The sequence below is a fragment of the Tamandua tetradactyla genome, chromosome 13 (genome assembly GCF_023851605.1).
Source record: "Tamandua tetradactyla isolate mTamTet1 chromosome 13, mTamTet1.pri, whole genome shotgun sequence".
NCBI lineage: Eukaryota > Metazoa > Chordata > Mammalia > Pilosa > Myrmecophagidae > Tamandua > Tamandua tetradactyla.
This window is the reverse complement of record NC_135339.1, coordinates 61,778,072-61,804,061: the sequence shown is the minus strand read 5'-3', so window position 1 is coordinate 61,804,061 and position 25,990 is coordinate 61,778,072. Positions and strand designations below refer to the sequence as shown.

The 25,990-nt window shown below is 37.1% G+C and overlaps 1 protein-coding gene across 4 annotated transcripts in view; it reads left to right on the top strand.

Moving 5' to 3' along the window:
• CWF19L1 (CWF19 like cell cycle control factor 1) overlaps positions 1–25,990 on the top strand; it is a 48,730-nt gene that overhangs the window by 12,902 nt on the left and 9,838 nt on the right. For all 4 annotated transcript variants that reach the window (XM_077125737.1, XM_077125739.1, XM_077125736.1 and 1 more), the window contains exons 7-10: positions 2,882–2,966; positions 6,524–6,664; positions 9,056–9,170; positions 9,868–9,947. In XM_077125737.1, coding sequence (XP_076981852.1) covers positions 2,882–2,966; positions 6,524–6,664; positions 9,056–9,170; positions 9,868–9,947 — 421 coding nt within the window. The remainder of the gene's footprint in view (positions 1–2,881; positions 2,967–6,523; positions 6,665–9,055; positions 9,171–9,867; positions 9,948–25,990) is intronic.

Below are 25,990 nucleotides of genomic sequence, written 5' to 3'. Positions count from 1 at the left end.
AAATTCATCAATGGTGCTGCAATAACAGGATACTCACATGGAAAAAGATGAAATGTGACCCCACTGTACAGCATGCAAAAATAAAAATACCAGTACAGTTAAATTGCCAACAGCATTTGTACCTAGAACAACAGTAAATCCTTGCTTTTCAACCCTTTAATGTGGGGATCAGGTTTCCCCCTTACAACCTTTATAATGTAGGTGCTTAAAGACATTTGCTTTGGGTGCACAGGTGGTTCAGTGGTAGAATGCTTGCCTTTCATGTGGGAGACTCCAGTTCAATTCCTGCACCATGCATGCCCTCTCCCCCCAAAAAGACATTTGCTTCTCCTTGAGACTGTTTTAATCATAATTAAAACTGCCATCTGGGGGTAGCTTTCTTCATCAATCATCTTTTTTATTTTAAAATAAAACTTCTTTGCTGCACTTGTGGTTTTTTTATTGCTGCTCTAACAAATTACAACAAACGTAGTAGCTTAATACAATACAAATTTATTATTTTTTCAGTTCTATAGGTCAGAAGACTGATACAGACTTTAGTCTGACTGGACTGAATCAAGGTGTCAGCAGAATTGTGTTCTTTTCTGGAGGCTCTAGGGCAGAATTTGTTTCTTTGTCTTTTTCAGCTTCTGTAGGCCACCTGTATTCCTTGGCTTGTGGCCCCTTCCTTTGTCTTCAAAGCCAGCAATGGCTTATTCAGTTTTTCCCACCACTCTGACGATCTTCCATAGTCACATTGCCCTGACTCTTTTTTCCCCTCCCTCTTCTACTTGTAAGGACTCTTGTGATTGGTTAAGTCGGGTGTACTTGGATAATCTAACATCATCCCTGTCTTAAGGTCAGCTGCTTAACAACTTGATTCCATCTGCCACCTTAATTTTCCTTTGCTATGTATGCTAACATATTCACAAGTTACAGCAATTAGGGCATGGAAATCTTTGTGAAGGAGATTATTGTCTCCCACACCTGGCTAGTTTATTTCTGGAAAGTGTTAGCATTCTTAAGGCCACTGCAATAATTGGTGCTTGCACTAAAAAAAGACACTTCTGCAGGATTTTCAGCTGTTTCTCTTCATGTTATTGTTCTCATATATTGCCATTTAATTGTGAGAAGACTTGTTTCAATAATTTTAAAAGTTGGAGAAAATTTGTGTATGAATCATAATTTCCACCTCATACTGATACCAGTCCCCTGTTTAGCAACTATAAATATGCTTATTCTCTTGAAATAACAACAACTTTTAATGGAATAGACAGTATTTTTTGTTTATTTCCTTTTAATCATGTGTATATAAAATATGTATTTGTGTATTTACATAAAATGGTCTTGTAGTAGACAGTTCAGGAAATTTCTATGCATGAAGAAAGTAAAGGCCTCTAGAGGATCTGTATCTATATTATTAGTCAACTCACTAAAAGTAAGAAATATATATGCCACGACATCTTTATCTTTTTCTTTTTCTTTTTTTTTTTTAACATGGGCAGGCACCGGAAATCGAACCTGGGTCCTCGGGCATGGTAGGCAAGCATTCTTACCTGCTGAGCCACTGTGGCCCGCCTGACATCTTTTTCTTTAATTACAAATAATAGTTGCTTAATGTAGAATACTTGTGAAAGTTTAAAAAGCTCAAAATAATATTTTGGTGTATATAGTCCCATATTTTTCCTATAAAACATGGACACACAAAATAATATAAACACACACACACACAAATAGATATGCAAAAAAAAGTATTTTTATATTTTTCCTAGAATAATGCAGTCATATTATATATTACTATTTGAGGTGTTCTAGTTCACAAGCTGCTGGAATGCGATATACCAGAAATGGAATAGCTTTTTAAAAGGGAAAATTTAATAAGTTGCAAGTTTGCAGTTCTAAGGAAGTGAAAGTGTCCAAATTAAGGCACCAGCAAGAGGTTACCTCCACTCAAGAAAGGCCCATGGGTCAGTAACACCTCTGTCAGCTGGGAAGTCACGTGGCTGGCATCTGCTGGTCCCCTACTCCTGAGCTGTATTGCTTTAAGCCTCTGCTCCTGTAGGGCTTCCTCACTTTGCTTCTCTGAGGCTGACTTTTATCTCTTGGCTTCCCTTGGCTCTCTCTAGATTCTGGCTTGCTTAACATCTCATGGCAACATCTGCTGGGCTCCAAGCATTTCCAAATGTCTGTGTCTCTCTTCTCTGAAGCAACTGTTCTCCAAGTGTTTACATCTGCTCTCTATTGGCTCTGGAATTTTTGGCTCCCTCCAAAATGTTTCCTTTTTTAAGAGTTCAGCAAACTAATCAAGACCCACCTAGAATGAGTGGAGTTACATCTCCATTTAATCAAAAGGCCACACCCACAATGCCACATCTCTGTGGTGATAATCTAATCAAAGATTCCAACCTGCGATATTGAATCAGGATTAAAATAAATGGCTGCTCCCACAAGATTGGATCAGGATTAAAACATGGCTTTTCTGGGGTACATAATGCTTTCAAACTGGCACATGTGGCATATTATTTCCACTTGCATCTCACTACCTTTTGGTTTATTATTCTAGTTTTTAATTACACAAAAGAAGAAATGATGGTATAATGAACTCTTATGTACCATAGCCTAGCTTCAGCAATTGTGAACATGCAATTTTATAATTCTTTTGAAGCCAAAAGTTGGAATTTTTGTGCTTTTCAAATACATGGTTTCATTTCTCCCTAACAACAGTCTTGTGTGGTAGGGATTACAATCTTGCTAGAGGGGTAGCTATAACTTACCTGAGATTCTGTTCCTTTCAGTGACGCACTCAGGGCCTAGGCTTTTTTCATGGTTCCATGGAGTCTATATAATTTCATAATTACAAATCAAATGTAAAGTAACCTGTTATCTCTCAAATATGTTATAGAAATCACATCATTCTACAGGAAAGTGCACAGCATGCCACCCGGTTCATAGCTTTGGCAAATGTTGGAAACCCAGAAAAGAAAAAGGTAAAGATTTGAGTATTTGGTGGTAGGTTAATACTCATTGTTTGTCTGATAAATGTTCCTCTTGCCCAGATCAGCGTTCAGATAATTTTTCCCCAGTTGCTGGGTCAGCAGCCTCAGAGACTCCTTTGTAAAACTGGTAAAGAAGGTCACATTTCCTTGAATCCTTTCTCGGAGTTCTAGGTAAGAGTTTGGAAAATAGGCCCAGTGGAACAAAGGCAAAATTTGAAATGAACAATGTTCCTTTTCTCCCATACCTGTGGTTATCAGTGTAGGTATTCATGAGTTTGCCCTCAGACAGTATTCTTGCTTGTTTCTTTTAGCAACTTCATTTAGCAGAAATAATAAAATCCTGCCAAGGATTTTAAGCCCTTCTTGGCTTTAGGAAATTTAGTGAGACCTAGAATCTATCTTTGTACTGGAAAGCAGAACAGGTAAATGAAAGAGAATACCAGAGAAATATATATTTTTTCTTACTTCCCTGAGAACATCTCTGATTCATAGGGCTAAAGGCAGGGTATTGTGGATGGAGATAGCTAAGATCAGAGCAGTCAGTCAGATGGGAAAATAGGGAGATAAATAATCTGAAGATTATTCAACTATAACTTGCTATAGACAATGTATATTTAAAAAATAGGCAAATACATATTTATTTTTTCCCATAATTAAAAAAATATCTTTTAATTATGAAATTTATATAAAAAAATAAAGTTCAAATTACACTGTAACAAGTAGATATAGAACAGATATCAGAGTTTGGTATGGGTAACAGTTCAACAATTTTAGGTTATTCCTTCTAGCTGCTCCTTGACACTGGAGACTAAAAAAAATATCAATATAATGATTCAGCAGTCTTACTCATTTGTTTAATCCTGTCTTTTCTGTGATATCCCATAATATATATTTTTGTTTTTTTAAGTTTTTTTTTTTGTACAGTATAACATATATACTAAGCAAAGAAATAAAAAGGCAATAGTTTTCAAAGCACTCCTCAAAAAGCGGTTACAGGATAGATCCCAGAATTTGTCATAGGCTACCATATGATCCTCTCATATTTTTCCTTCTATCTGCTCCAGATATAGGAGGCTAGAGGGCTTAAATCCTTTTTTATCATCACAATCAACTTTTTTTCCTTCTTTTTTTGTGAACAATAACATATATACAAAAAAGCTATAAATTTCCAAGCACAGCACCACATTCAGTTGTAGGACATATTTCAGACTTTGACGTGGGTTACAATTTCACAATTTTAGGTTTTTACTTCTAGCTGCTCTAAAATACTAATTCAGCATTCATATTCATTTGTTAAGTCCTATCTTCTATGTGTAATTCCACCATCACCTTTGATCTTTCCATACCTCTCATTGAGGCTGTTTGGGCTATGGCAATTCTAAATTTTTCATATTGGAAGGCTCTGATACTAACATGGGGTAGGGAGATGGAACTATCTGATGTTCTGGAGAGGTTGGGCTAGGTTTCAGGACTTATCTGGACCAGGGACCCATCTGGAGGTTGTAGGTTCTGGAAAGTTACTCTGGTGCCTGGAACTGTTGTGGAATCTTATATATTGCCCTAGTTCTTTAGGATTGGCTGGGATGGTCCTGGTTGGGGATTGACAGGTTATGATAGGTAGCAAGGTCTGACTGAAGCTTGCATAAGAGCAACCTCCAGAGTAGCCTCTTGACTCTATTTGAACTCTCTCTGCCACTAATACTTTATTAGTTGCACTTCTTTTCCCCCTTTTGGTCAGGCTGGCATTGTTGATCCCACAGTGCCAGGCCTGGATTCATCCCTGAGAGTTTTCTCCCATGTTGCCAGGGAAACTTTCACCCCTGGATGTCATGTCCCATGTAGGGGGGAGGGCAATGATTTCACTTGCAGAGTTGGGCTTAGAGAAACTGAGGCCACATCTGAGCAACAACAGAGGTCCTCCAGAAGTAACTCTTCGGCATGCCTTTAGGTAGTCTAAGCTTCTCCACTACCTACATAAGCTTCACAAGAATAAGCTTCACAATCAAGGGCTTGGAGTATTGATTTGAGTATCCCTAAAGTTGGACACAGTATCAGGGAATTCACTGATGGTAAGGTTTAATGGTTCCATAGTCTTTCTCCCTTCCCTCAGGGGACTTTGCCAATACTTTTTGATTATCTGCTTAATATACTCTAGGATGTTTCCAGGCATTACAATAATCTATATAGGATTAGAGGACCTCTTTCTTATTCTGTGCTTCCTGTTTCAGTTGTTCAAATGAGCTATATAGATAGGTTGAATAAGATTATGCAGTACAGAAAATTTCAGTTCCAGATCAAATAAACCTTTCTTCCGTTGGTCTCAAAGAGTATGTGTGGTTCTAAAATATATATAGATACTTCCTTACTCCTATGTTCTGAATGACCATAACCCCAACCTGTTCAGCTATGTTCTTATCTCTAGATACCAGGTTATATATATAAAAGAGCCTCTCTAAATTCAGAAATAATAATCACCACTCCGGACTTAATGTGTCTGCTCTAAAAGCTTACAATCTAGGCCACTGTTTTCTTATAAGCATTTTCTAAAGGTGACCATACCATTCTTGTTTTTTTGTTTCTGGCTTATTTTGTCTCACCAAATGTCTCTCCCATAATATTTTAAGTTTGTAAGCCCAGTTCGTTCTTAGCAACCTTTAGATTTGTAATTTTGTTTTTACTGCCCATTTTATTTGGGATAGAAACCACAGTGTTTCAGTTTACTGCTTTACTATCAGGAATATGTTAGCCTCAGCGTAAGCATGTTTCAGTCGATGGGTGTGTACATTTTTTAAGTTGGCAAGCATTAATAAAGTTGGTTCAAAATTTTGTTGCAGTTTTATACCCCCAAGCAGCAGTATAGGGTGGTTTTTGTTCTCCTATTTTCATGGGATAATGTCAACATTTTAATTAAAGTTCTGACAATCTGATAGATGCAAAATAGTGCATCACTGTTTCTTAATTGCATTTCCCTAATCACTGCTGAGGTTGAATTTCTATACATATCTCATCTAAAGTTTTCAATTTCTGTGCCATAAGTCCAATATTCTATATATTTATCTAACTATTTACTTCTTTGCTACTAGTCCTTAAGAAAATTGACCAGCTGTACAGAAAATTTTGTAACATGTCAGGGGGAAAACGTAAATTGTCCAATTTTTCATTAAAAAGAGAATGGTTCTGTGGAGAATGTGTGCAAAGATAAAGGGCTCAGAGACAGAAACTATTTGTCTTCAGAGATTATGGAGCAAGTTCCTCTGGGCCTTGTAGTGAAGGTTGTCATGCTTTCTCTCATGGGGTAAATCTGATCTGTAATTATGTTGTTTGTTACTTCATCAGCCCTTGTCAGTCCTGCCAGCCCCTGCAGTGGTCACTGGATTGGCATTTGACTTAACTGTGTACTCTCTGAGCCACAGATGGGTTGGTTGCTGCTCTTTTAATTTTGCTCAGTTTTAAAAGTTTTCTATGAAATCTTCACAACAAAATAGGGTGATTATATTTGGATTGATAGTATTTCCTATAAGGTTACTAAGTTGTTTTTTTCTCCAAAGTATCTTTATGCATTCAGTATTGTTCCCATGAAACTAATGGATACAGCAGAGCTGATAAAACAGCCTCCAGATGTTACTGAAAACCCTTATAGAAAATCTGGGAAGGAAGCATCCATAGGAAGGCAAATTCCTGCCCCTGAGGTATGTTCTGATTGAGGGGTGACATTTCTGGGCAAGACTATCCATTATACATATACTTTTCCTGGTGGAGTCTTTTATTTCCTTGTAATTTAGTACATAAGACAGGTTTACTTCTTAATATCTAAATCTTTTTTTTTTTTTTTTTTAACTTGGGAAATCATGGTGATGTTAAGAAAGCTTTAGTAGATTTCAAGTAAGCTCAGTATTTTTTTTTTTTTTCCTGCCTGGACAGGCACTGGGAATCAAACCTGGGTCTCTGGAATGGCAGGCGAGAACTCTGCCACTGAGCCACCATGGCCTGCCCTCAATATTTTTATTACAGTTGGGTGATAACATTTTCATGTTAAGTTTTTCCTGGTCTAAACTTGATTATCCATTCTCGATTCTTCAGACAAGTATCCATCTACTTGGTGGCCATGTAATTTGTCATTTTATGATGAGTGCTAGTGGTTAAAGAAGATTCATGCAGAAGAGATTTTTTATTTCCCCATCTAGGTCCGTTTATTTTTTTTCCCAATTATTTATTTATTTATGTATTGAACTTAACCACATACAAACACAAACGTTCTTACCATATGATCATTCCATTCTTGGTATATAATCAGTAACTCACAATATCATCATATGGTTGTATATTCATCATCATGATCATTTCTTAGAACATTGGCATCAATTCAGAAAAAGAAATAAAAAGAAAACAAAAAAATTCATACATACCCTACCCCTTTCATTGATCACTAGCATTTCAGTCTACTTAATTTATTTAACATTTGTTCCCCCTATTATTTATTTATTTTTAATCCATATGTTTTACTCGTCCGTCAATAAGGTAGATAAAAGTAGCATCAGACACAAGGTTTTCACAATCACACAATTACCTCGTGAAAGTTATATTATTATACAGTCATCTTCAAGAAACATGGCTAATGGAACACAGCTCTACATCTTCAGGCACTTCCCTCCACCCTCTCCATTACACCTTAACTAAAAGTTGGTATCTATATAATGCATAAGAATAACTCCAGGATAACCTCTCAACTCTGTTTGGAATCTCTCAGCCAATGACACTTTATTTTGTCTCATTTCGCTCTTCCCTCTTTTGTGCAAGAAGGTTTTCTCAATCCCTTGATGCTGAGTCTCAGCAGCTCATTCTAGGATTTCTGTCCCATGTTGCCAGGAAGGTTCACACCCATGGGAGTCATGTCCCACATAGACGGGGGAGGGCAGTGAGTTTGCTTGTTGTGTTGGCTGAGAGAGAGAAGCCACATCTGAGCAACAAAAGAGGTTCTCTCGGGGGTGACTCTTAGGCCCAATTTTAAGTAGGCTTAGCATATCCTTTGCTGGGTTAAGTTTCATATGAACAAACACTAAGATTGGAGGGCTCAGCCTATTGCTTGGTTGTCCCCATATCAAGAATTCTCCACTTGGGGAAGTTGAATTTTCCCCCTTTCTTACACATCGTGAAAGTTATATCATTATACATTATATATCATTATACAAAATCACCCAAGGGGATTTTGCAAATACTTTTTTATTCACTGTTCAAATCACTGTGGGATTTATTGGGGTTTCACTCTGGACAAACCTACAAAATCTCATGCTCTACTCAAGGTTCCATGTACTATGGTGTTCAATTAAGCTGGCCACATAAGTTATATTAGGAAATGGACTAGTCAAAATATAAATTTTGTACCAAATAAACATTTTTTGCTTTAGTCTCACACATAAGTTAAAGTTTTAAAATATTAATTACCATCTATTTTCAATACCCTGCAGTATTGACATTCCTTTGTTTTTCTTCATAGAAAAACAATTTTAAATTTGTATATTTAGTTACTATCATTATATACTCTAGACATTCCTAGATTTTACCATCTCAGTCTTTATCGTCTATCTTTCAGAAGAGATTTTTTTAATAGCAGTTTTCTGAAAATTTTCTTCCACTAAAGCAAGTGATGTCAAGTTCCCTGGCCTAGTATGCATGGTCTGCTGACTCAGACTTTTGCCCCCCTCTTTATGAGCAGCTTTCTTGTCTTTTTTATTAAAGCTGAATTAAACTTGTTTGACCTGTGAAATTGTAGGACTATACTATGTCCCTATTGAGGGAGAAAGGAAAAGGAATTTGGGTGAGTTTATATTGTTATGTTTTGGTCAAGAATCGCTCTACAACTTGGCAATGTAACTTGCTTTTACATAGAGATTAATTTGGTGGTGCTTTGTTAAGTGTTGAAAAATATGGCTAAGTCCATACATCAGGTTTGGGAAGATATTTTTATTTCCCTGAACAGGCAGAAAGGACTGGGAGGAATGTTCTCTTGTATATGAATGACTGGCTGCTTGCCGAAAGGTTAGCTGAGTAATATTTACTTTTATACCTTTTGACCATTCCAGGAAGAGTCAGCCTGTCAATTTTTCTTTGACTTAAATGAAAAGCAGGGAAGGAAGCGTTCATCCACAGGCAGAGATAACAAGTCTTCTCCTCACCCAAAACAGCCTCGCAAACCTCGTAAGTACCTTGGTTCTAGAGGTCTCTTATGTGAGCACTAATGTTATTTCAGGTCTTATTTGGGAAGTGGCATTGCTGAGAGAACCTCTTCTGGCAGAAGAAAAGTATACAATGAGTCATTAGGACCAATAGGATGGCCTGACTTTGAGGCTGCTTTGAGGCTATTCCTGTAAGTTTGTAAAACTTGATGAGGTAAAGGACCTACACAACCACTGTAGGTTTGAGAAATAATAGAATAATCAAACTGGGAGGAAAGACTAAGGCTATTCCTTGAGATACTGTTTTCCCACCCCCTTAGTTCAAAAATGAAGAAGTTGATTATGGGAGGGTAAACTTAATACCCATGGTGATGTGACTAGCTAGAGGCATACCTGAGACTTCTGATACACAGTTCAGTGTTCTTTCACTGTAGCATGCTATCTGTTATGGGCTGCTTTAGTCAATATGTAGTTATTTGTTTGTGGCTCACCTACCTGTGGATTGGTCACAAATTCAGAACTTTTTCTAATAGAAATTTAGTTTCATTGATAGTGGTAATGGAGGGTCATAGTGAGGAGCACGACAGGCCCAACTCATTGTGGCAGTGCTGTATACCAGTCTTTGCGAGATATAACGATCAGAGAAGGCTAAATTCTATATGTGATTATATACTCTAGTGCTTTTATCATAGTAACATTTGTCTTTCTTCCCCATGAAGCTCAGCCTCCAGGACCTTGCTGGTTTTGCCTTGCCAGCCCTGAAGTGGAAAAGCATTTGGTGGTCAACATTGGCACAAATGTAAGTGACTTCCATGAACCTTTTACTGAAAAGGAGAAACCTGTGTTTTTCTTCTTTTTTGAGGCATAATTTACATATCATTAAATTACCTATTTTAAGTGTATAATTCAGTGATTTTTAGTAGATTGCTGAGTTGTATGACCATCAAGATAATATAGTTTGAGAACATTTGCCTAATTCCAGTAAGATCCTTCATGCCCACCTGAGACTCAGAGTTAGAGCTCTGAAGCTATGAAAGCCAGCAGTATCCAATATAGAAACTGTTTAAAAAATTGAAAAAGTGATCAGACATCAAGTAAAGATATGAATGAAACTGATCTGGATAGGACTAAGGTATATGAGAATACAGGGTAAAGGATGATATTGTCCATATTTTAAAACTTCAACTTCTGTGTGAGAATAAAGGGAGAGATGTTTATTGCATGCAAAATTTGTATTTTGGGTTGTGCATTTCCTAATTTAACTTGTATGGTCAGTTTAGTTGAACACCATAAATACATGCAATCTTGAATAGGGCATGATATTTTATTGGTTTGCCCAGGTTAGTGTGATGCCCCGATAAATCCCAGAGTGATTTGGATAGTGAATTAAGTCCCCTTGGGGAAATGGGGAGAAAGGAGGAAATATTCAACTTCCCCATTTGGAGAATTTCTGATATTCTCACATGCAGTGGGAACAACCAAATCAATAGGCTGAGCCCTTAATCTTGGGGTTTACCCTTATGAAACTTATTCCTGCAAAGGATATGCTAACCCTACTTAAAATTAGGCCCAAGAGTCACCCCCAGAGCACCTCTTTTGTTGCTCAAATGTGGCCTGTCTCCCTAAGCAACTCAGCAGGCAACTCACTGCTCTCCGTCTTACAAGGGACATAACTCCCAGAGGTGTAAATCTCCCTGGCAACATGGGACAGAAATCCTGGGATGAGCTGGGACCCGGCATCAAGGGATTGAGAAAGCCTTTTTGACCAAAAGTAGGGAGAGAGAAATGAGATAAAATAAAGTTTCAATGCCTGAGAGATTTGAAACAGTTGAGAGGTTATCCTGACGCATTTTATAGATATCCCTTTTTAGTCTATGGTATATTGGAGTGGCTGGAGGGAAGTACCTACAACTGTTGAGCTGTGTTCCAGTAGCCTAGATTCTTGAAGGTGATTTTATAAAGATATAATGTTTATAATGTGACTGTGTGATTGTGAAAACCTTGTTTGTGTCTGATGCTCCTTATATCCAAGATATGGGCAGATGAATAAAAATATTGATGAATAAATAAATAAATATTGGGGAGAACAAAGGGTAAAATAAATTGGGTAGATGGAAATACTAATGGTCAATGAGAGAGGGGTGAGGTATATGGTATGTATGAGTTTTTTCTTTTTTCTTTTTCTGGAGTGATGCAAATATTCTAAAGAATGATCATGGTGATGAATATACAACTATGTGATGATATTATAAGCCATTGATTGTACACCATACATGGAATGTATATGTGTGAAGATTTCTCAATAGAAAAAAAAAAGATCCTTCATGCCCATTTAGCATTAATCCCTTTTCTCAGCCCCAGGTAACCACTATCTACTTGCTGTCTCTATAGGCTTGCCTTTTCTGGACATTTCATATAAATGGAATCATATTGTACCTGGCTTCTTTTACTTACAATAACATTGTTGCATTTCATCCATATTGTAGTATGAGAACTTCATTCCTTTTTATGGCTGAGGAGTATTCCATTATATGTATCTATCACATTTTATTTATCCATTGGACATTTGGGTTGTTAGGGATCATGCTGCTATGAACATTTACATGTACATTTTTGTATGGACATATGCTTTCTCTCAGGTAGATATCCAGGAGTGGAATTGCTGAGTTGTATGGTAAATTTATGGTTAACTTAAGAAACTGCCAAAGTTTTTCAAAGGTGCTGTATCATTTATATTTCCAACAACACTGAATAAGAATTCCTGTTTTTCTACATCCTCACCAAAATTTGTTATTGTTTGTCTTTTTTTATTGTAGTCATTCTCCTATGGTTTGTAGAGCCAGTTTTACAAGATTTCTCCCTTTCTTCCTCCCTCTTTTTCAAATAGTTATGAATTCCCTACAGTGATGCTTTTATATACTTTTTCCCTTCAATTTCTTGTTCCTTTATTATATTAATTTTTAATTTAAAAAATATAACAACAAACTCATTCTTTTTTTAAAAATTTTTTTATTAATTAAAAAAAAATTACAGAAAGAAACACAAACATTCCCAATATGTGATCATTCCATTCTACATATACAATCAGTAATTCATAATATCATCACACAGTTGCATATTCATCATCGTGATAATTTCTTAGAACATTTACATCAATTCAGAAAAAGAAATAAAAAGACAACAGAAAAAACTCATATATACCATACCCCTTACCCCTCCCTTTCATTGATCACTAGCATGTCAATCTACTAAATTCATTTTAACATTTGCTCCCCCTATTATTTATTTTTATGCTGTATGTTTTACTCGTCTGTTGATAAGGTAGATAAAAGGAGCATCAGATACAAGGTTTTCACAATCACACAGTCACATCACCAAAGTTATATCATTATACAATCATCTTCAAGAAACATGGCTACTGGAACACAGCTCCACATTTTCAGGCACTTCCCTCCAGCCTCTCCATTACATCTTGACTAACAAGGTGATATCTATTTAATGCATAAGAATAACCTCCAGAATAACCTCTAGACTCTGTTTGGAATCTCTCAGCCATTGACACTTTATTTTGTCTCATTTTACTCTTCCCTCTTTTGTTCGAGAAGGTTTTCTCAATCCCTTGATGCTGAATCTCAGCTCATTCTAGGATTTCTGTCCCATGTTGTCAGGAAGGTCCACACCCCTGGGAGTCATGTCCCATGTAGACAGGGGGAGGGCGGTGAGTTTGCTTGTTGTGTTGGCTGGAGAGAGAAGCCACATCTGAGCAACAAAAGAGGTTCTCTTGGGGGTGACTCTTAGGCCTAATAGGCTTGACCTATCCTTTGTGAGGTCAAGCTTCACATGACCAACCCCAAGACTGGGGACTCAGCCTATTGCCTTGGTTGTCCCCACTGCTTGTGAGAATATCAAGAATTCTCCACTTGGGGAGGTTGAATTTTCCCCCTTATTCACCATTCCCCCAAGGGAACTTTGCAAATACTTTTTTATTCACTGTTCAAATCACTGCGGGATTTATTGGGGCATCACTGTGGACAAACCTACAAAATCTTATGGCCTACTCAAGGTTCCATGTACTTATAGTGTTCAATTAAGCTGTCCACATAAGTTATTTATATACTCCCTATATAAGTCTATATAAATTGTAGCAATGATTTGCTTGTGTTCAAGAAGATTTTCTTTGTCCTAAAAAGGGAGTTCTCTGTTGTTTATATAGCCAGATTGGCTTAAAAATATTAGTATTCTTGTTAGAGTTTCAGATTCAGAACTTGAGTTTATTAGTTTTATCTAAAATTATCTAACACTGGGAACTGATTCACATTGACTAATCATATGAAAGACTTAAGTGGTAAGATTTGCCTTATAGGAGAGGATATAGCTTTCTAATGATAGGAATACTGATATCCACATTCCTGGTGTGGGTATCTGGGAACTCAGGTTAATAGGTAGATTGCTTGGTAAGCATGAATTAGACTAGGAAAGCTGGATGATAGTGAGGATGATTTTTTCAGGGTGTGGAAAATCCTGATGAATTATGTATATCTTACAGTCTATTTCAGACTTCGCCAGGACTTTATTAAATATTAAATATTCTTTGACTCTCATTTCTTTCAGCTCCATATAGACCATTATCCTTCATTCCATATTCACCTAGAATGAGGAAGGCTTAAAGTTGTTGTCATCTGTAACTAGGATTGAATGTTTCCCAAGGCTCCTGAGGGAAATATTTACAAGCCACTTCTTAAGTGTGTGTGGTTCTTCTGCAGGTGGATGCTTTTATCTGTTTTTCACTGATTTGTTGTAATTTTGTTTTCTAAGAGTGGCCTTTTCGTTAGCTTATTCTAACAATCTGAAGACCTGTTATTGTGACCTTGAATACACTGAATAGAGTCTCAGCCGCATCCCTCTCCTGCTTTTGTTGTTTCAGACTGAAAAGTTCCAGTGTTTTACATTTATTTTTCAGGTTCTGATTAGTGGCACACTCATCTCCAGTGGAGTACTGATAGGGTCAAGGCCTGTCATGTATTTGAACCTGTGGATGGATGATGCTTCAGTGGGGAAAAGAGCAAACTTGAAAGCTCTTGCTTTACAGGAATTCCCTTTCTGTATTGACTCTCTTGGACCCTTTTTTTCTCTTTGGATTAGTCTGTACCATTCTTCTCTCCCATATGACTTATAGAAGAAGCAGGCTTTGGGCTGCCTTTCAGTTGGGAAAGCTTAATAGATTTAAGATCCCATGTAAGGAAAAAAGAGTTAGAGTGGGTGACTTAGCTTAGTGCTCCTGTAGACCTCAGGGAAACATGACCTCTCCTTTCCATTTACCTTCTATAACCAGGGTATCTAACTCAGGGTATGGCCCAGGAGAATGTGCTACTTATAAGGATTATGTGCCCTTGAAAAGCCTTTTTTTTGGCTTTTAATAAGGGGAATTTAATAAGTTGCTGGTTTACAGTTCTAAGGCTGAGAAAATGTCCAAATTAAAACAAGTCTATAGAAATGTCCAATCAAAGGCATCCAGGGAAAGATACCTTGGTTCAAGAAGGCCGATGAAGTTCAGGGTTTCTCTCTCAAATGAGAAGGCACATGGCGAACACAGTCAGGGTTCTTTTCGCATCTGGAAGGGCATATGGCGTACAGAGCGTTAGGAGATATCCTGGCTTCCAGTTTCATGAAGCTCCCCGGGAGGCATATTCCTTCTTTATCTCCAAAGGTCGCTGGCTGGTGGACTCTCTGCTTCGTAGAGTTGCTCTCTCTCAATCTCTGAAAAGCCATGTTTTAATTGTGGTCCATATCATGGAGATGGATCTAGAACAGATTTTGGTACCGGAGAAGTGGGGTGCTGCTGCTGTTTGCAAATACCAAACATGCTTATTAAATGGATAAGGGGAAGATTTTGGAGTAGTTATGAGAAACTTGATAGAGAAGGCCTAGAATGCTTTGAAGAGACTGTTGGTAGAACAGTGGACTCTAAAGGTACCTCTGACGAGGCTGTAGACAGAAATGAGGCATGTGTTATTGCAAACTGGAAAGAAGGTGATCCTTGTTTTAAAATGGCAGATAATCTTGCAAAATTGACTAGTGGCTTTGGCTGGAAGGCAGATCTTAAAAGCCATGAACTTGGATATTTAGTAGAAGAGATTTCCAAGTTAAATGTGGAAAATACAGCCTGGTTTCTTCTTACAGCTTATAGCGAAATGTGACAGGAAAGAGATAAGCTGAGAACTGAACCGTTGGGTACAAAGAAATCAGAAACTGATGTTCTGGAAAATTCTGGGCTTCCAGGAAGGGAGACCCCAGAGAATGGTACCCCATGTGATGATTTGGCCAAATGTGTAACCAATCACCCATTTCAGAGAAAGCCCGGAATGCAGATGGACTTACCCAAGAAGGATTTGTAGAAACTCATGCTATCTGATGGGCACGATCCTTGCTTACTGCATAGAAAGCCAGAAGAGTGCTGTGGGGCCTATATAAATAGAGCTGCTGTCGGTCTGTACTGAAGGGCTCAGAAAAGGGACAATGTGAAGGTGAAATAACTTCAAAGACAGAACTATGGAAGCTAAGTCTAAAGTTAAGAAACCTCCGACCAGGAGAGAGGACCTAGCCAAGTACTTTGAGAGGCTGAGTTTGCCCTAAAGGCAGAGGACGGGCCTTCCACTTGTTGCGGTGGAAGAGTTGTGCTGCCTCAGTCCTTGGAGAGGGTAGAGCATATTCCTTGGGGCTTGGGGAGAGCCTGGCTACCACCACATGGAGGGGTTGAGCGTTTGCCCTGGAGATGGCAAGGAGCCCAGGTACAGCCCTGATCCTTGCAGAGGGTGGAGCTGAGAAAAAGATGGTATCCCCAATGTCGTCCCCCATGGTTGCATTTGGAGAGAGGTGGGCCGTTGTGTAGGCCCTTGGGAAGGGTGGGACTACCGCTTTTTAAGCTCCGAAGATAAATGACCCTCAGGCTTTAAAATCTAATGGAATTTGCTATGCAGGTTTTTTAAACTGCTTGGGTCCGGTGACCCCTGTGTTCCTTCCAATTTCTCCCTATGGAAATGGGACTATGGATCCTATGACTGTTCATCCTTTGTATGTTGACAACAAATAACTTGTTCTGAGTTTTACAGGTCCAGAGCCATAGAGGAATTTCGTCTTAAACAGACCATGCCTGTAACTAGCCTTGTACTGGTTTTAACGTTATATTGTATTTGTATTGTTACTGAAATTGTTTAAGGATTTCTGATATTGTGGTGGAGTGAATGTATTTTGTATATGGGAAAAACATGTCTTTTTTAGGGACCAGAGGGTGGAATGTGCTGGTTTGAAAGGATTATGTGCCCTAGAAAAGCCATGTTAAAATCTTGATCCATGTTATAATCTTGATCCATTTTATGGAGCCAGCCATTTCTTTTAATCCCTATCCAGCACTATAGGCTGGAAACTTGATTAGATTATCTCTTTAGAGAGTAACTTGTTCAACTGTGGGTATTAATCTTTTATTAGGGGGATTTGTAGCTCCACCCATTCCAGGTGGGTCTTGATTAGTTTATTTGGAATTCTTTAAAAGATGAAGCATTTTGGAAAGAATAATGAGATAGCCATGAGAACTATCTGAGCCCACGCAGCCAGAGACCTTTGGAGATGAAGACGGAAAATACCCTAAGGGGAGCTTCATGAAGTCAAGAAGCCTGGAGAGAAAGCTAGCAGACATTACCATGTTTGCTATGTGCCTTTCCAGTTGAGAGAGAAGCCCTGTACATCACTGGCCTTTCTTGAGTGCCTTGTTGGTGCCTGAATTTGGACATTTTTATAGACTTGCTCTAATTGGGATATTTTCTCAGCCTTAGAACTGTAAACTAGCAACTTATTAAATTTCCCTTTTTAAAAGCCATTCCTTTCTGGTATATTGCATTCTGGCAGGTAGCAAACTAGAACAGGGAAGATCAAAACACTCTGTATGCTTCTCATCTAGCCTGAAGCTAGAGGGGCAGAAAGGCATCTCTGGTCTTTTTTGTGGCACCCCAGTAGGGAATTTGAAGATTTTAGCGTAGATCCTATCTAGTAATTAATTCTACATTTATCTGGATTGTCTTTGTCTGGTAGAAACCTCTTGGGAACCTGTGGCAACTTGGGTGTCTGGCAAAGGATATAGGATCCTTCTCTGTAATCATTCCTCTTGATCTCCTTTTATCTTTTTTTTTTTTCTTGGCTTTCTCTGTCTTTTCCATACCTTCCTCAAGGATTGTACATAGAACTGTGCTGGTGGTTCATGACTACAAATTGGTAAAATTCAGGAAAGACTGCTAAGAGTCCAAAATAACTTTTGCGAAATCCATGCATTTTATTTATGGGAGGAACATTCATTTAAGTCCTGTTTATACATGTTAGAGATAATCTAAACATAGAACATATTAGAAGGTAAAAGTTTGAAAGGCAGGGATGAGATTGGGCCAAGTGTGAAATTATTCGCAAGAACTGCAAGTACTGTAGTACGGGACTGTTTAGACTAGAAACCTTCGCATCACATATAAAATCACAAAATAAAAGCTAATAGTCATGGTGATGACCCCCAGACATAAAGAAAAGGCTAACACAATAAAAAAATCAGTTATTCTAAAAATTAAAAAAAATGTTTTAGTGCTCATGAGGCTTATAGGAACTTTAGTTATCTGGAAAATTAACTTTGTAAATGTGCTTAATCATCTAGTTCTTCTCAAGTCAGTGTAGGTTTTTTTGTGTGTTTTTAGGAAATTGTCCATTTTATCTAAGTTGTTTAGTTTGTTGGCATATAATTGTTCATAATATCCTCTTACGATCTTTTTTATTTCTATGGGGTCTGTGGCAATGATTCTTTCCTCATTTCTGATTTTATTTACTTGCATCCTCTATTGTCTTTGTCAATCTAATTAAGGGTTTGCCAATTTTATTGATTTTCTCAAAGAACCAACTTCTGGTTTTGTTAATTTGCTGTTATTTTTTTGTTCTCAATTTCATTTATTTCTTCTTTAATCTTTGTTATTTTTTTCCTTCTGCTTGTTTTGGGATTAGTTTGCTGTTCTATATATGTCTATTAAGTTTACTTCATTTATCATGTTATTTAGGTTCTCTGTTTCCTTATTGCTCCTTTGTTTATATGTTCTATGTATTGAAGAGAGAGTTGTGTTGAAGTCTCCCAGTATTCTTGCAGAGACATCTGTTAATTCTTTCAGTTTTGCCAGATTTTTATCATGTACTTTGGAGCACCCTGATTAGGTACATAGAAGCTTAATCTTATTGGCTTCCCTTGTATGTGGTGAATTGCTTCTCTTTTGATACTTTCAGAATTCTTTCTCTTTGGCATTTGACAGTCTGATTAGTATGCATCTTGGAGTGGGTCTTTTTGGATTTATTCTGTTTGGAGTACATTGGGCTTCTTGGGTTTGCATATTTATATCTTTTTATAATGGTTGGGAAATTTTCAGCCCTGATATATCCCTCAAATATTTTTCCTGGCCCTCTTTCCTTTTCTTTCTTCTGGGACACCCATGATGTATATGTTTGTGTGCCTCATGTTGTCAATTTTTTCCTTGAGACCCTGCTCAGAATTTTCCATTATTTTTACCATTTGTTCTTTTGTCTGTTCAAATCCTGATGCTCTGTCTTCTAGCTCACTGATCCTTTCCTTTGCCTCTTTGTACTTGTTGTGTGTTTGTTGCATATTTTTAATTTCATCTATAGTACCATTTCCATAAGGTCTGTTATTTTTCTAGTATTCTTTCATATTCTTCTCTATGTGCATCCACTGTCTTCATAATATCCTTTATCTCTTTTTTAAAATTTATTTTTAATTAATTAATTTTTTATTAATTTTTAATTTTTAAAAAATATAACAACAAACAAACACAAACATTCACAACATATGATCATTCCGTTCTACATTCCTTTATCTCTATAGCCATCTTCTTAAATTTGTTTAAGAAAATTGTTTGAAAATCTTTGATTAGTTCCATATTCTGTGTCTTAGAGAAGACTTTTAAATTTGTTCCTTTGTGCCATATCTTCCAGCTTTTTAGTATGCCTTGTGATTTTTTGCTGATATCTGCTCATCTGATTATCTTGATGGGATTATACTGCAGGTTGGTTTCTCCTTTCGTTGACTGGAGTTATATTAAGGCTCCTTTGACCGTTGGATCATCAGTATTTTGCAGCCAAAATAGGATTGGGTACCTTTGTAGGGGGCATAGACTTACACTTTACAGTTCTTAGGCTGTGAAAACGCCCCATTTAAGGTATCAACAGGATGATACCTGAACTCTAAAGACAGGCTGCTGGCATCCGGGGTTCCTCTGTCAGATAGCAGGGCACATGGCTGGCTTCTGCTGGTTCTTTGCTCCTGGATTTTGTTGCTTTCAGCTTGCGGTTCCAATGACCTCCTCTTTAAGCTTTGTGAGTCCTCTTTTAGCTTCTCTGAGGCTTTTTTTCTAAGCTTTCTCAGCTTTTTCTGTCCTTTATCCTCTTAAAAAGGACCCCAGTAAAAAGATTAAGACCCTTAACCAAAAGGTCCCACCCAAAACAGTTCTGTACCCACAGGAAGGGATTAAAAGGACATGGTCTTTTCTGGGGTACATAAAAGCACAAGTAGGTTCTGTCACTCCCTCCCTAATGCTTCACTTTGGGAACTTCTCCTTGGGGCCCTTTTGTCTTCAACATTCCTCAGTAGCTTGTGTTCTATCCTTGGGTCTCTGTGGACTTGGGTTGCTGTATCTGGATATGTGTGGGGCTCTAACTCACTACTGTGAGTGGTTTTATAGTCTATGTCCCTGAAGGAGATGGGAAGGATCCAGGCTGCTACCTCTGATCATTTCCCAAGCTGCATGGGACCAAGTCCTAGTATCTGCTATTTTTTTTTCTTTTCAAAGTTTTTAAGTTAATATATTAAGTCAGCAGAATAAAAGTGCATCACAATTCTTTAGTTTACTTTTATTGTCATTTTTAAAGTTCTAGGTACGTTTTTGGAAGGTTTAGGAGGTGAGAGAGAGAAGAGGCAGACCAAAAAACCTTAGAGTGAGTGAGTTTTTTCCTGCGCTCCCGGGCAGAGCTCACAGAACTCCAAGTAGGGAGTTGCCAGCTTGTGGCTGGGTCCTGGTGGGCGGGTTTTTTTTTAATTAATTAATTAATTTATTTATTTATTTTTACTTTTTTTTTTATTAATTAAAAAAAGAATTAACAAAACAATTAGAAATCATTCCAATCTACATGTACAATCAGTAATTCTTAATAACATCACATAGTTGCATATTCAACATTTCTTAGTACATTTGCATCGATTTAGAAAAAGAAATAAAAAGACAACAGAATAAGAATTAAAACAATAATAGAAAGAAAAAAAAACAAAAACAAAAAACCTATACCTCACATGCAGCTTCATTCAGTGTTTTAACATAATTGCATTACAATTGGGTAGTATTGTGCTGTCCATTTCTGAGTTTTTATATCCAGTCCCGTTGTACAGTCTGTATCCCTTCATCTCCAATTATCCCTTCTCTTTTTTTTTTTTTTTAATTAACGGAAAAAAAGAAATTAACCCAACATTTAGAGATCATACCATTCTACACATGCAATCATTAATTCTTAACATCATCACATAGATGCATGATCATCATTTCTTAGTACATTTGCATTGGTTTAGAAGAACTAGCAACATAACCGAAAAAGATATAGAATGTTAATATAGAGAAAAAAATAAAAGTAATAATAGTAAAATCAAAACAAAACAACACAAAACAAAACAAAAACCTATAGCTCAGATGCAGCTTCATTCAGTGTTTTAACATGATTACTTTACAATTAGGTATTATTGTGCTGTCCATTTTTGAGTTTTTGTATCTAGTCCTGTTGCACAGTCTGTATCCCTTCAGCTTCAATTACCCATTGTCTTACCCTGTTTCTAACTCCTGCTGAACTCTGTTACCAATGACATATTTCAAGTTTATTCTCGAATGTCCGTTCACATCAGTGGGACCATACAGTATTTGTCCTTTAGTTTTTGGCTGGATTCACTCAGCATAATATTCTCTAGGTCCATCCATGTTATTACATGGTTCATAAGTTTATCTTGTCTTAAAGCTGCATAATATTCCATCGTATGTATATACCACAGTTTGTTTAGCCACTCTTCTGTTGATGGAGATTTTGGCTGTTTCCATCTCTTTGCAATTGTAAATAATGCTGCTATAAACATTGGTGTGCAAATGTCCGTTTGTGTCTTTGCCCTTAAGTCCTTTGAGTAGATACCTAGCAATGGTATTGCTGGGTCGTATGGCAATTCTATATTCAGCTTTTTGAGGAACCGCCAAACTGCCTTCCACAGTGGTTGCACCCTTTGACATTCCCACCAACAGTGGATAAGTGTGCCTCTTTCTCCGCATCCTTTCCAGCACTTGTCATTTTCTGTTTTGTTGATAATGGCCATTCTGGTGGGTGTGAGATGATATCTCATTGTGGTTTTGATTTGCATTTCTCTAATGGCCAGGGACATTGAGCATCTCTTCATGTGCCTCTTGGCCATCCGTATTTCCTCTTCTGAGAGGTGTCTGTTCAAGTCTTTTTCCCATTTTGTAATTGGGTTGGCTGTCTTTTTGTTGTTGAGATGAACAATCTCTTTATAAATTCTGGATACTAGACCTTTATCTGATATATCATTTCCAAATATTGTCTCCCATTGTGAAGGCTGTCTTTCTACTTTCTTGATGAAGTTCTTTGATGCACAAAAGTGTTTAATTTTGAGGAGTTCCCATTTATTTATTTCCTTCTTCAGTGCTCTTGCTTTAGGTTTAAGGTCCATAAAACCGCCTCCAGTTGTAAGATCCATAAGATATCTCCCAACATTTTCCTCTAACTGTTTTATGGTCTTAGACCTAATGTTTAGATCTTTGATCCATTTTGAGTTAACTTTTGTATAGGGTGTGAGAGATGGGTCTTCTTTCATTCTTTTGCATATGGATATCCAGTTCTCTAGGCACCATTTATTGAAGAGACTGCTCTGTCCCAGGTGAGTTGGCTTGACTGCCTTATCAAAGATCAAATGTCCATAGATGAGAGGGTCTATATCTGAGCACTCTATTCGATTCCATTGGTCGATATATCTATCTTTATGCCAATACCATGCTGTTTTGACCACTGTGGCTTCATAATATGCCTTCAAGTCAGGCAGCGCGAGACCTCCAGCTTCGTTTTTTTTCCTCAAGATGTTTTTAGCAATTCGGGGCACCCTGCCCTTCCAGATAAATTTGCTTATTGGTTTTTCTATTTCTGAAAAATAAGTTGTTGGGATTTTGATTGGTATTGCATTGAATCTGTAAATCAATTTAGGTAGGATTGACATCTTAACTATATTTAGTCTTCCAATCCATGAACACGGTATGCCCTTCCATCTATTTAGGTCTTCTGTGATTTCTTTTAGCAGTTTTTTGTAGTTTTCTTTATATAGGTTTTTTGTCTCTTTAGTTAAATTTATTCCTAGGTATTTTATTCTTTTAGTTGCAATTGTAAATGGGATTCGTTTCTTGATTTCCCCCTCAGCTTGTTCATTACTAGTGTATAGAAATGGTACAGATTTTTGAATGTTGATCTTGTAACCTGCTACTTTGCTGTATTCATTTATTAGCTCTAGTAGTTTTGTTGTGGATTTTTCCGGGTTTTCGACGTATAGTATCATATCGTCTGCAAACAGTGATAGTTTTACTTCTTCCTTTCCAATTTTGATGCCTTGTATTTCTTTTTCTTGTCTAATTGCTCTGGCTAGAACCTCCAACACAATGTTGAATAATAGTGGTGATAGTGGACATCCTTGTCTTGTTCCTGATCTTAGGGGGAAAGTTTTCAATTTTTCCCCATTGAGGATGATATTAGCTGTGGGTTTTTCATATATTCCCTCTATCATTTTAAGGAAGTTCCCTTGTATTCCTATCTTTTGAAGTGTTTTCAACAGGAAAGGATGTTGAATCTTGTCGAATGCCTTCTCTGCATCAATTGAGATGATCATGTGATTTTTCTGCTTTGATTTGTTGATATGGTGTATTACATTAATTGATTTTCTTATGTTGAACCATCCTTGCATACCTGGGATGAATCCTACTTGGTCATGATGTATAATTCTTTTAATGTGTTGTTGGATACGATTTGCTAGAATTTTATTGAGGATTTTTGCATCTGTATTCATTAGAGAGATTGGTCTGTAGTTTTCTTTTTTTGTAATATCTTTGCCTGGTTTTGGTATGAGGGTGATGTTGGCTTCATAGAATGAATTAGGTAGTTTTCCCTCCACTTCGATTTTTTTGAAGAGTTTGAAGAGAATTGGTACTAATTCTTTCTGGAACGTTTGGTAGAATTCACATGTGAAGCAATCTGGTCCTGGACTTTTCTTTTTAGGAAGCTTTTGAATGACTAATTCAATTTCTTTACTTGTGATTGGTTTGTTGAGGTCATCTATGTCTTCTTGAGTCAAAGTTGGTTGTTCATGTCTTTCCAGGAACCCGTCCATTTCCTCTAAATTGTTGTATTTATTAGCGTAAAGTTGTTCATAGTATCCTGTTATTACCTCCTTTATTTCTGTGAGGTCAGTAGTTATGTCTCCTCTTCCATTTCTGATATTATTTATTTGCATCCTCTCTCTTCTTCTTTTTGTCAATCTTGCTAAGGGCCCATCAATCTTATTGATTTTCTCATAGAACCAACTTCTGGCCTTATTGATTTTCTCTATTGTTTTCATGTTTTCAATTTCATTTATTTGTGCTCTAATCTTTGTTATTTCTTTCCTTTTGCTTGCTTTGGGGTTAGCTTGCTGTTCTTTCTCCAGTTCTTCCAAATGGATAGTTAATTCCTGAATTTTTGCCTTTTCTTCTTTTCTGATATAGGCATTTAGAGCAATAAATTTCCCTCTTAGCACTGCCTTTGCTGCATCCCATAAGTTTTGATATGTTGTGTTTTCATTTTCATTCGCCTCGAGGTATTTGCTAATTTCTCTTGCAATTTCTTCTTTGACCCAGTCGTTGTTTAGGAGTGTGTTGTTGAGCCTCCACGTATTTGTGAATTTTCTGGCACTCTGCCTATTATTGATTTCCAACATCATTCCTTTATGGTCCGAGAAAGTGTTGTGTAAGATTTCAATCTTTTTAAATTTGTTAAGACTTGCTTTGTGACCCAGCATATGGTCTATCTTTGAGAATGATCCATGAGCACTTGAGAAAAAGGTGTATCCTGCTGTTGTGGGATGTAATGTCCTATAAATGTCTATTAAGTCTAGTTCATTTATAGTAATATTCAGATTCTCTATTTCTTTGTTGATCCTCTGTCTAGATGTTCTGTCCCTTGATGAGAGTGGTGAGTTGAAGTCTCCAACTATTATGGTATATGAGTCTATTTCCCTTTTCAGTGTTTGCAGTGTATTCCTCACGTATTTTGGGGCATTCTGATTCGGTGCGTAAATATTTATGATTGTTATGTCTTCTTGTTTAATTGTTCCTTTTATTAGTATATAGTGTCCTTCTTTGTCTCTTTTAACTGTTTTACATTTGAAGTCTAATTTGTTGGATATTAGTATAGCCACTCCTGCTCTTTTCTGGTTGTTATTTGCATGAAATATCTTTTCCCAACCTTTCACTTTCAACCTATGTTTATCTTTGGGTCTATGATGTGTTTCCTGTAGACAGCATATAGAAGGATCCTGTTTTTTAATCCATTCTGCCAATCTATGTCTTTTGATTGGGGAATTCAGTCCATTGACATTTAGTGTTATTACTGTTTGGATAATATTTTCCTCTAACATTTTGCCTTTTGTATTATATATATCATATCTGATTTTCCTTCTTTCTACACTCTTTTCCATATCTCTCTCTTCTGTCTTTTTGTATCTGACTCTAGTGCTCCCTTTAGTATTTCTTGCAGAGCTGGTCTCTTGGTCACAAATTCTTTTAGTGACTTTTTGTCTGAGAATGTTTTAATTTCTCCCTCATTTTTGAAGGATAATTTTGCTGGATATAGGAGTCTTGGTTGGCAGTTTTTCTCTTTTAGTATTTTAAATATATCATCCCACTGTCTTCTAGCTTCCATGGTTTCTGCTGAGAAATCTACACAAAGTCTTATTGGGTTTCCCTTGTATGTAATGGATTGTTTTTCTCTTGCTGCTTTCAAGATCTTCTCTTTCTCTTTGACCTCTGACATTCTAACTAGTAAGTGTCTTGGAGAACGCCTATTTGGGTCTAATCTCTTTGGGGTGCGCTGCACTTCTTGGATCTGTAATTTTAGGTCTTTCATAAGAGTTGGGAAATTTTCAGTGATAATTTCTTCCATTAGTTTTTCTCCTCCTTTTCCCTTCTCTTCTCCTTCTGGGACACCCACAACACGTATATTTGTGCGGTTCATATTGTCCTTGAGTTCCCTGATACCCTGTTCAAATTTTTCCATTCTTTTCCCTATAGTTTCTGTTTCTTTTTGGAATTCAGATGTTCCATCCTCCAAATCACTAATTCTATCTTCTGTCTCTTTAAATCTATCATTATAGCTATCCATTATTTTTTCTATGTTTGCTACTTTATCCTTCACTTCCATAAGTTCTGCGATTTGTTTTTTCAGTTTTTCTATTTCTTCTTTATGTTCAGCCCATGTCCTCTTCATGTCCTCCCTGAATTTATCGATTTCATTTTTGAAGAGGTTTTCCATTTCTGTTCGTATATTCAGCATTAGTTGTCTCAGCTCTTGTGTCTCATTTGAGCTATTGGTTTGTTCCTTTGACTGAGCCATATTCTCAATCTTTTGAGCGTGGACAGTTATCTTCTGCTGCTGGCGTCTGGGCATTTATTCAGATTTCTCTTGGTGTTGAAC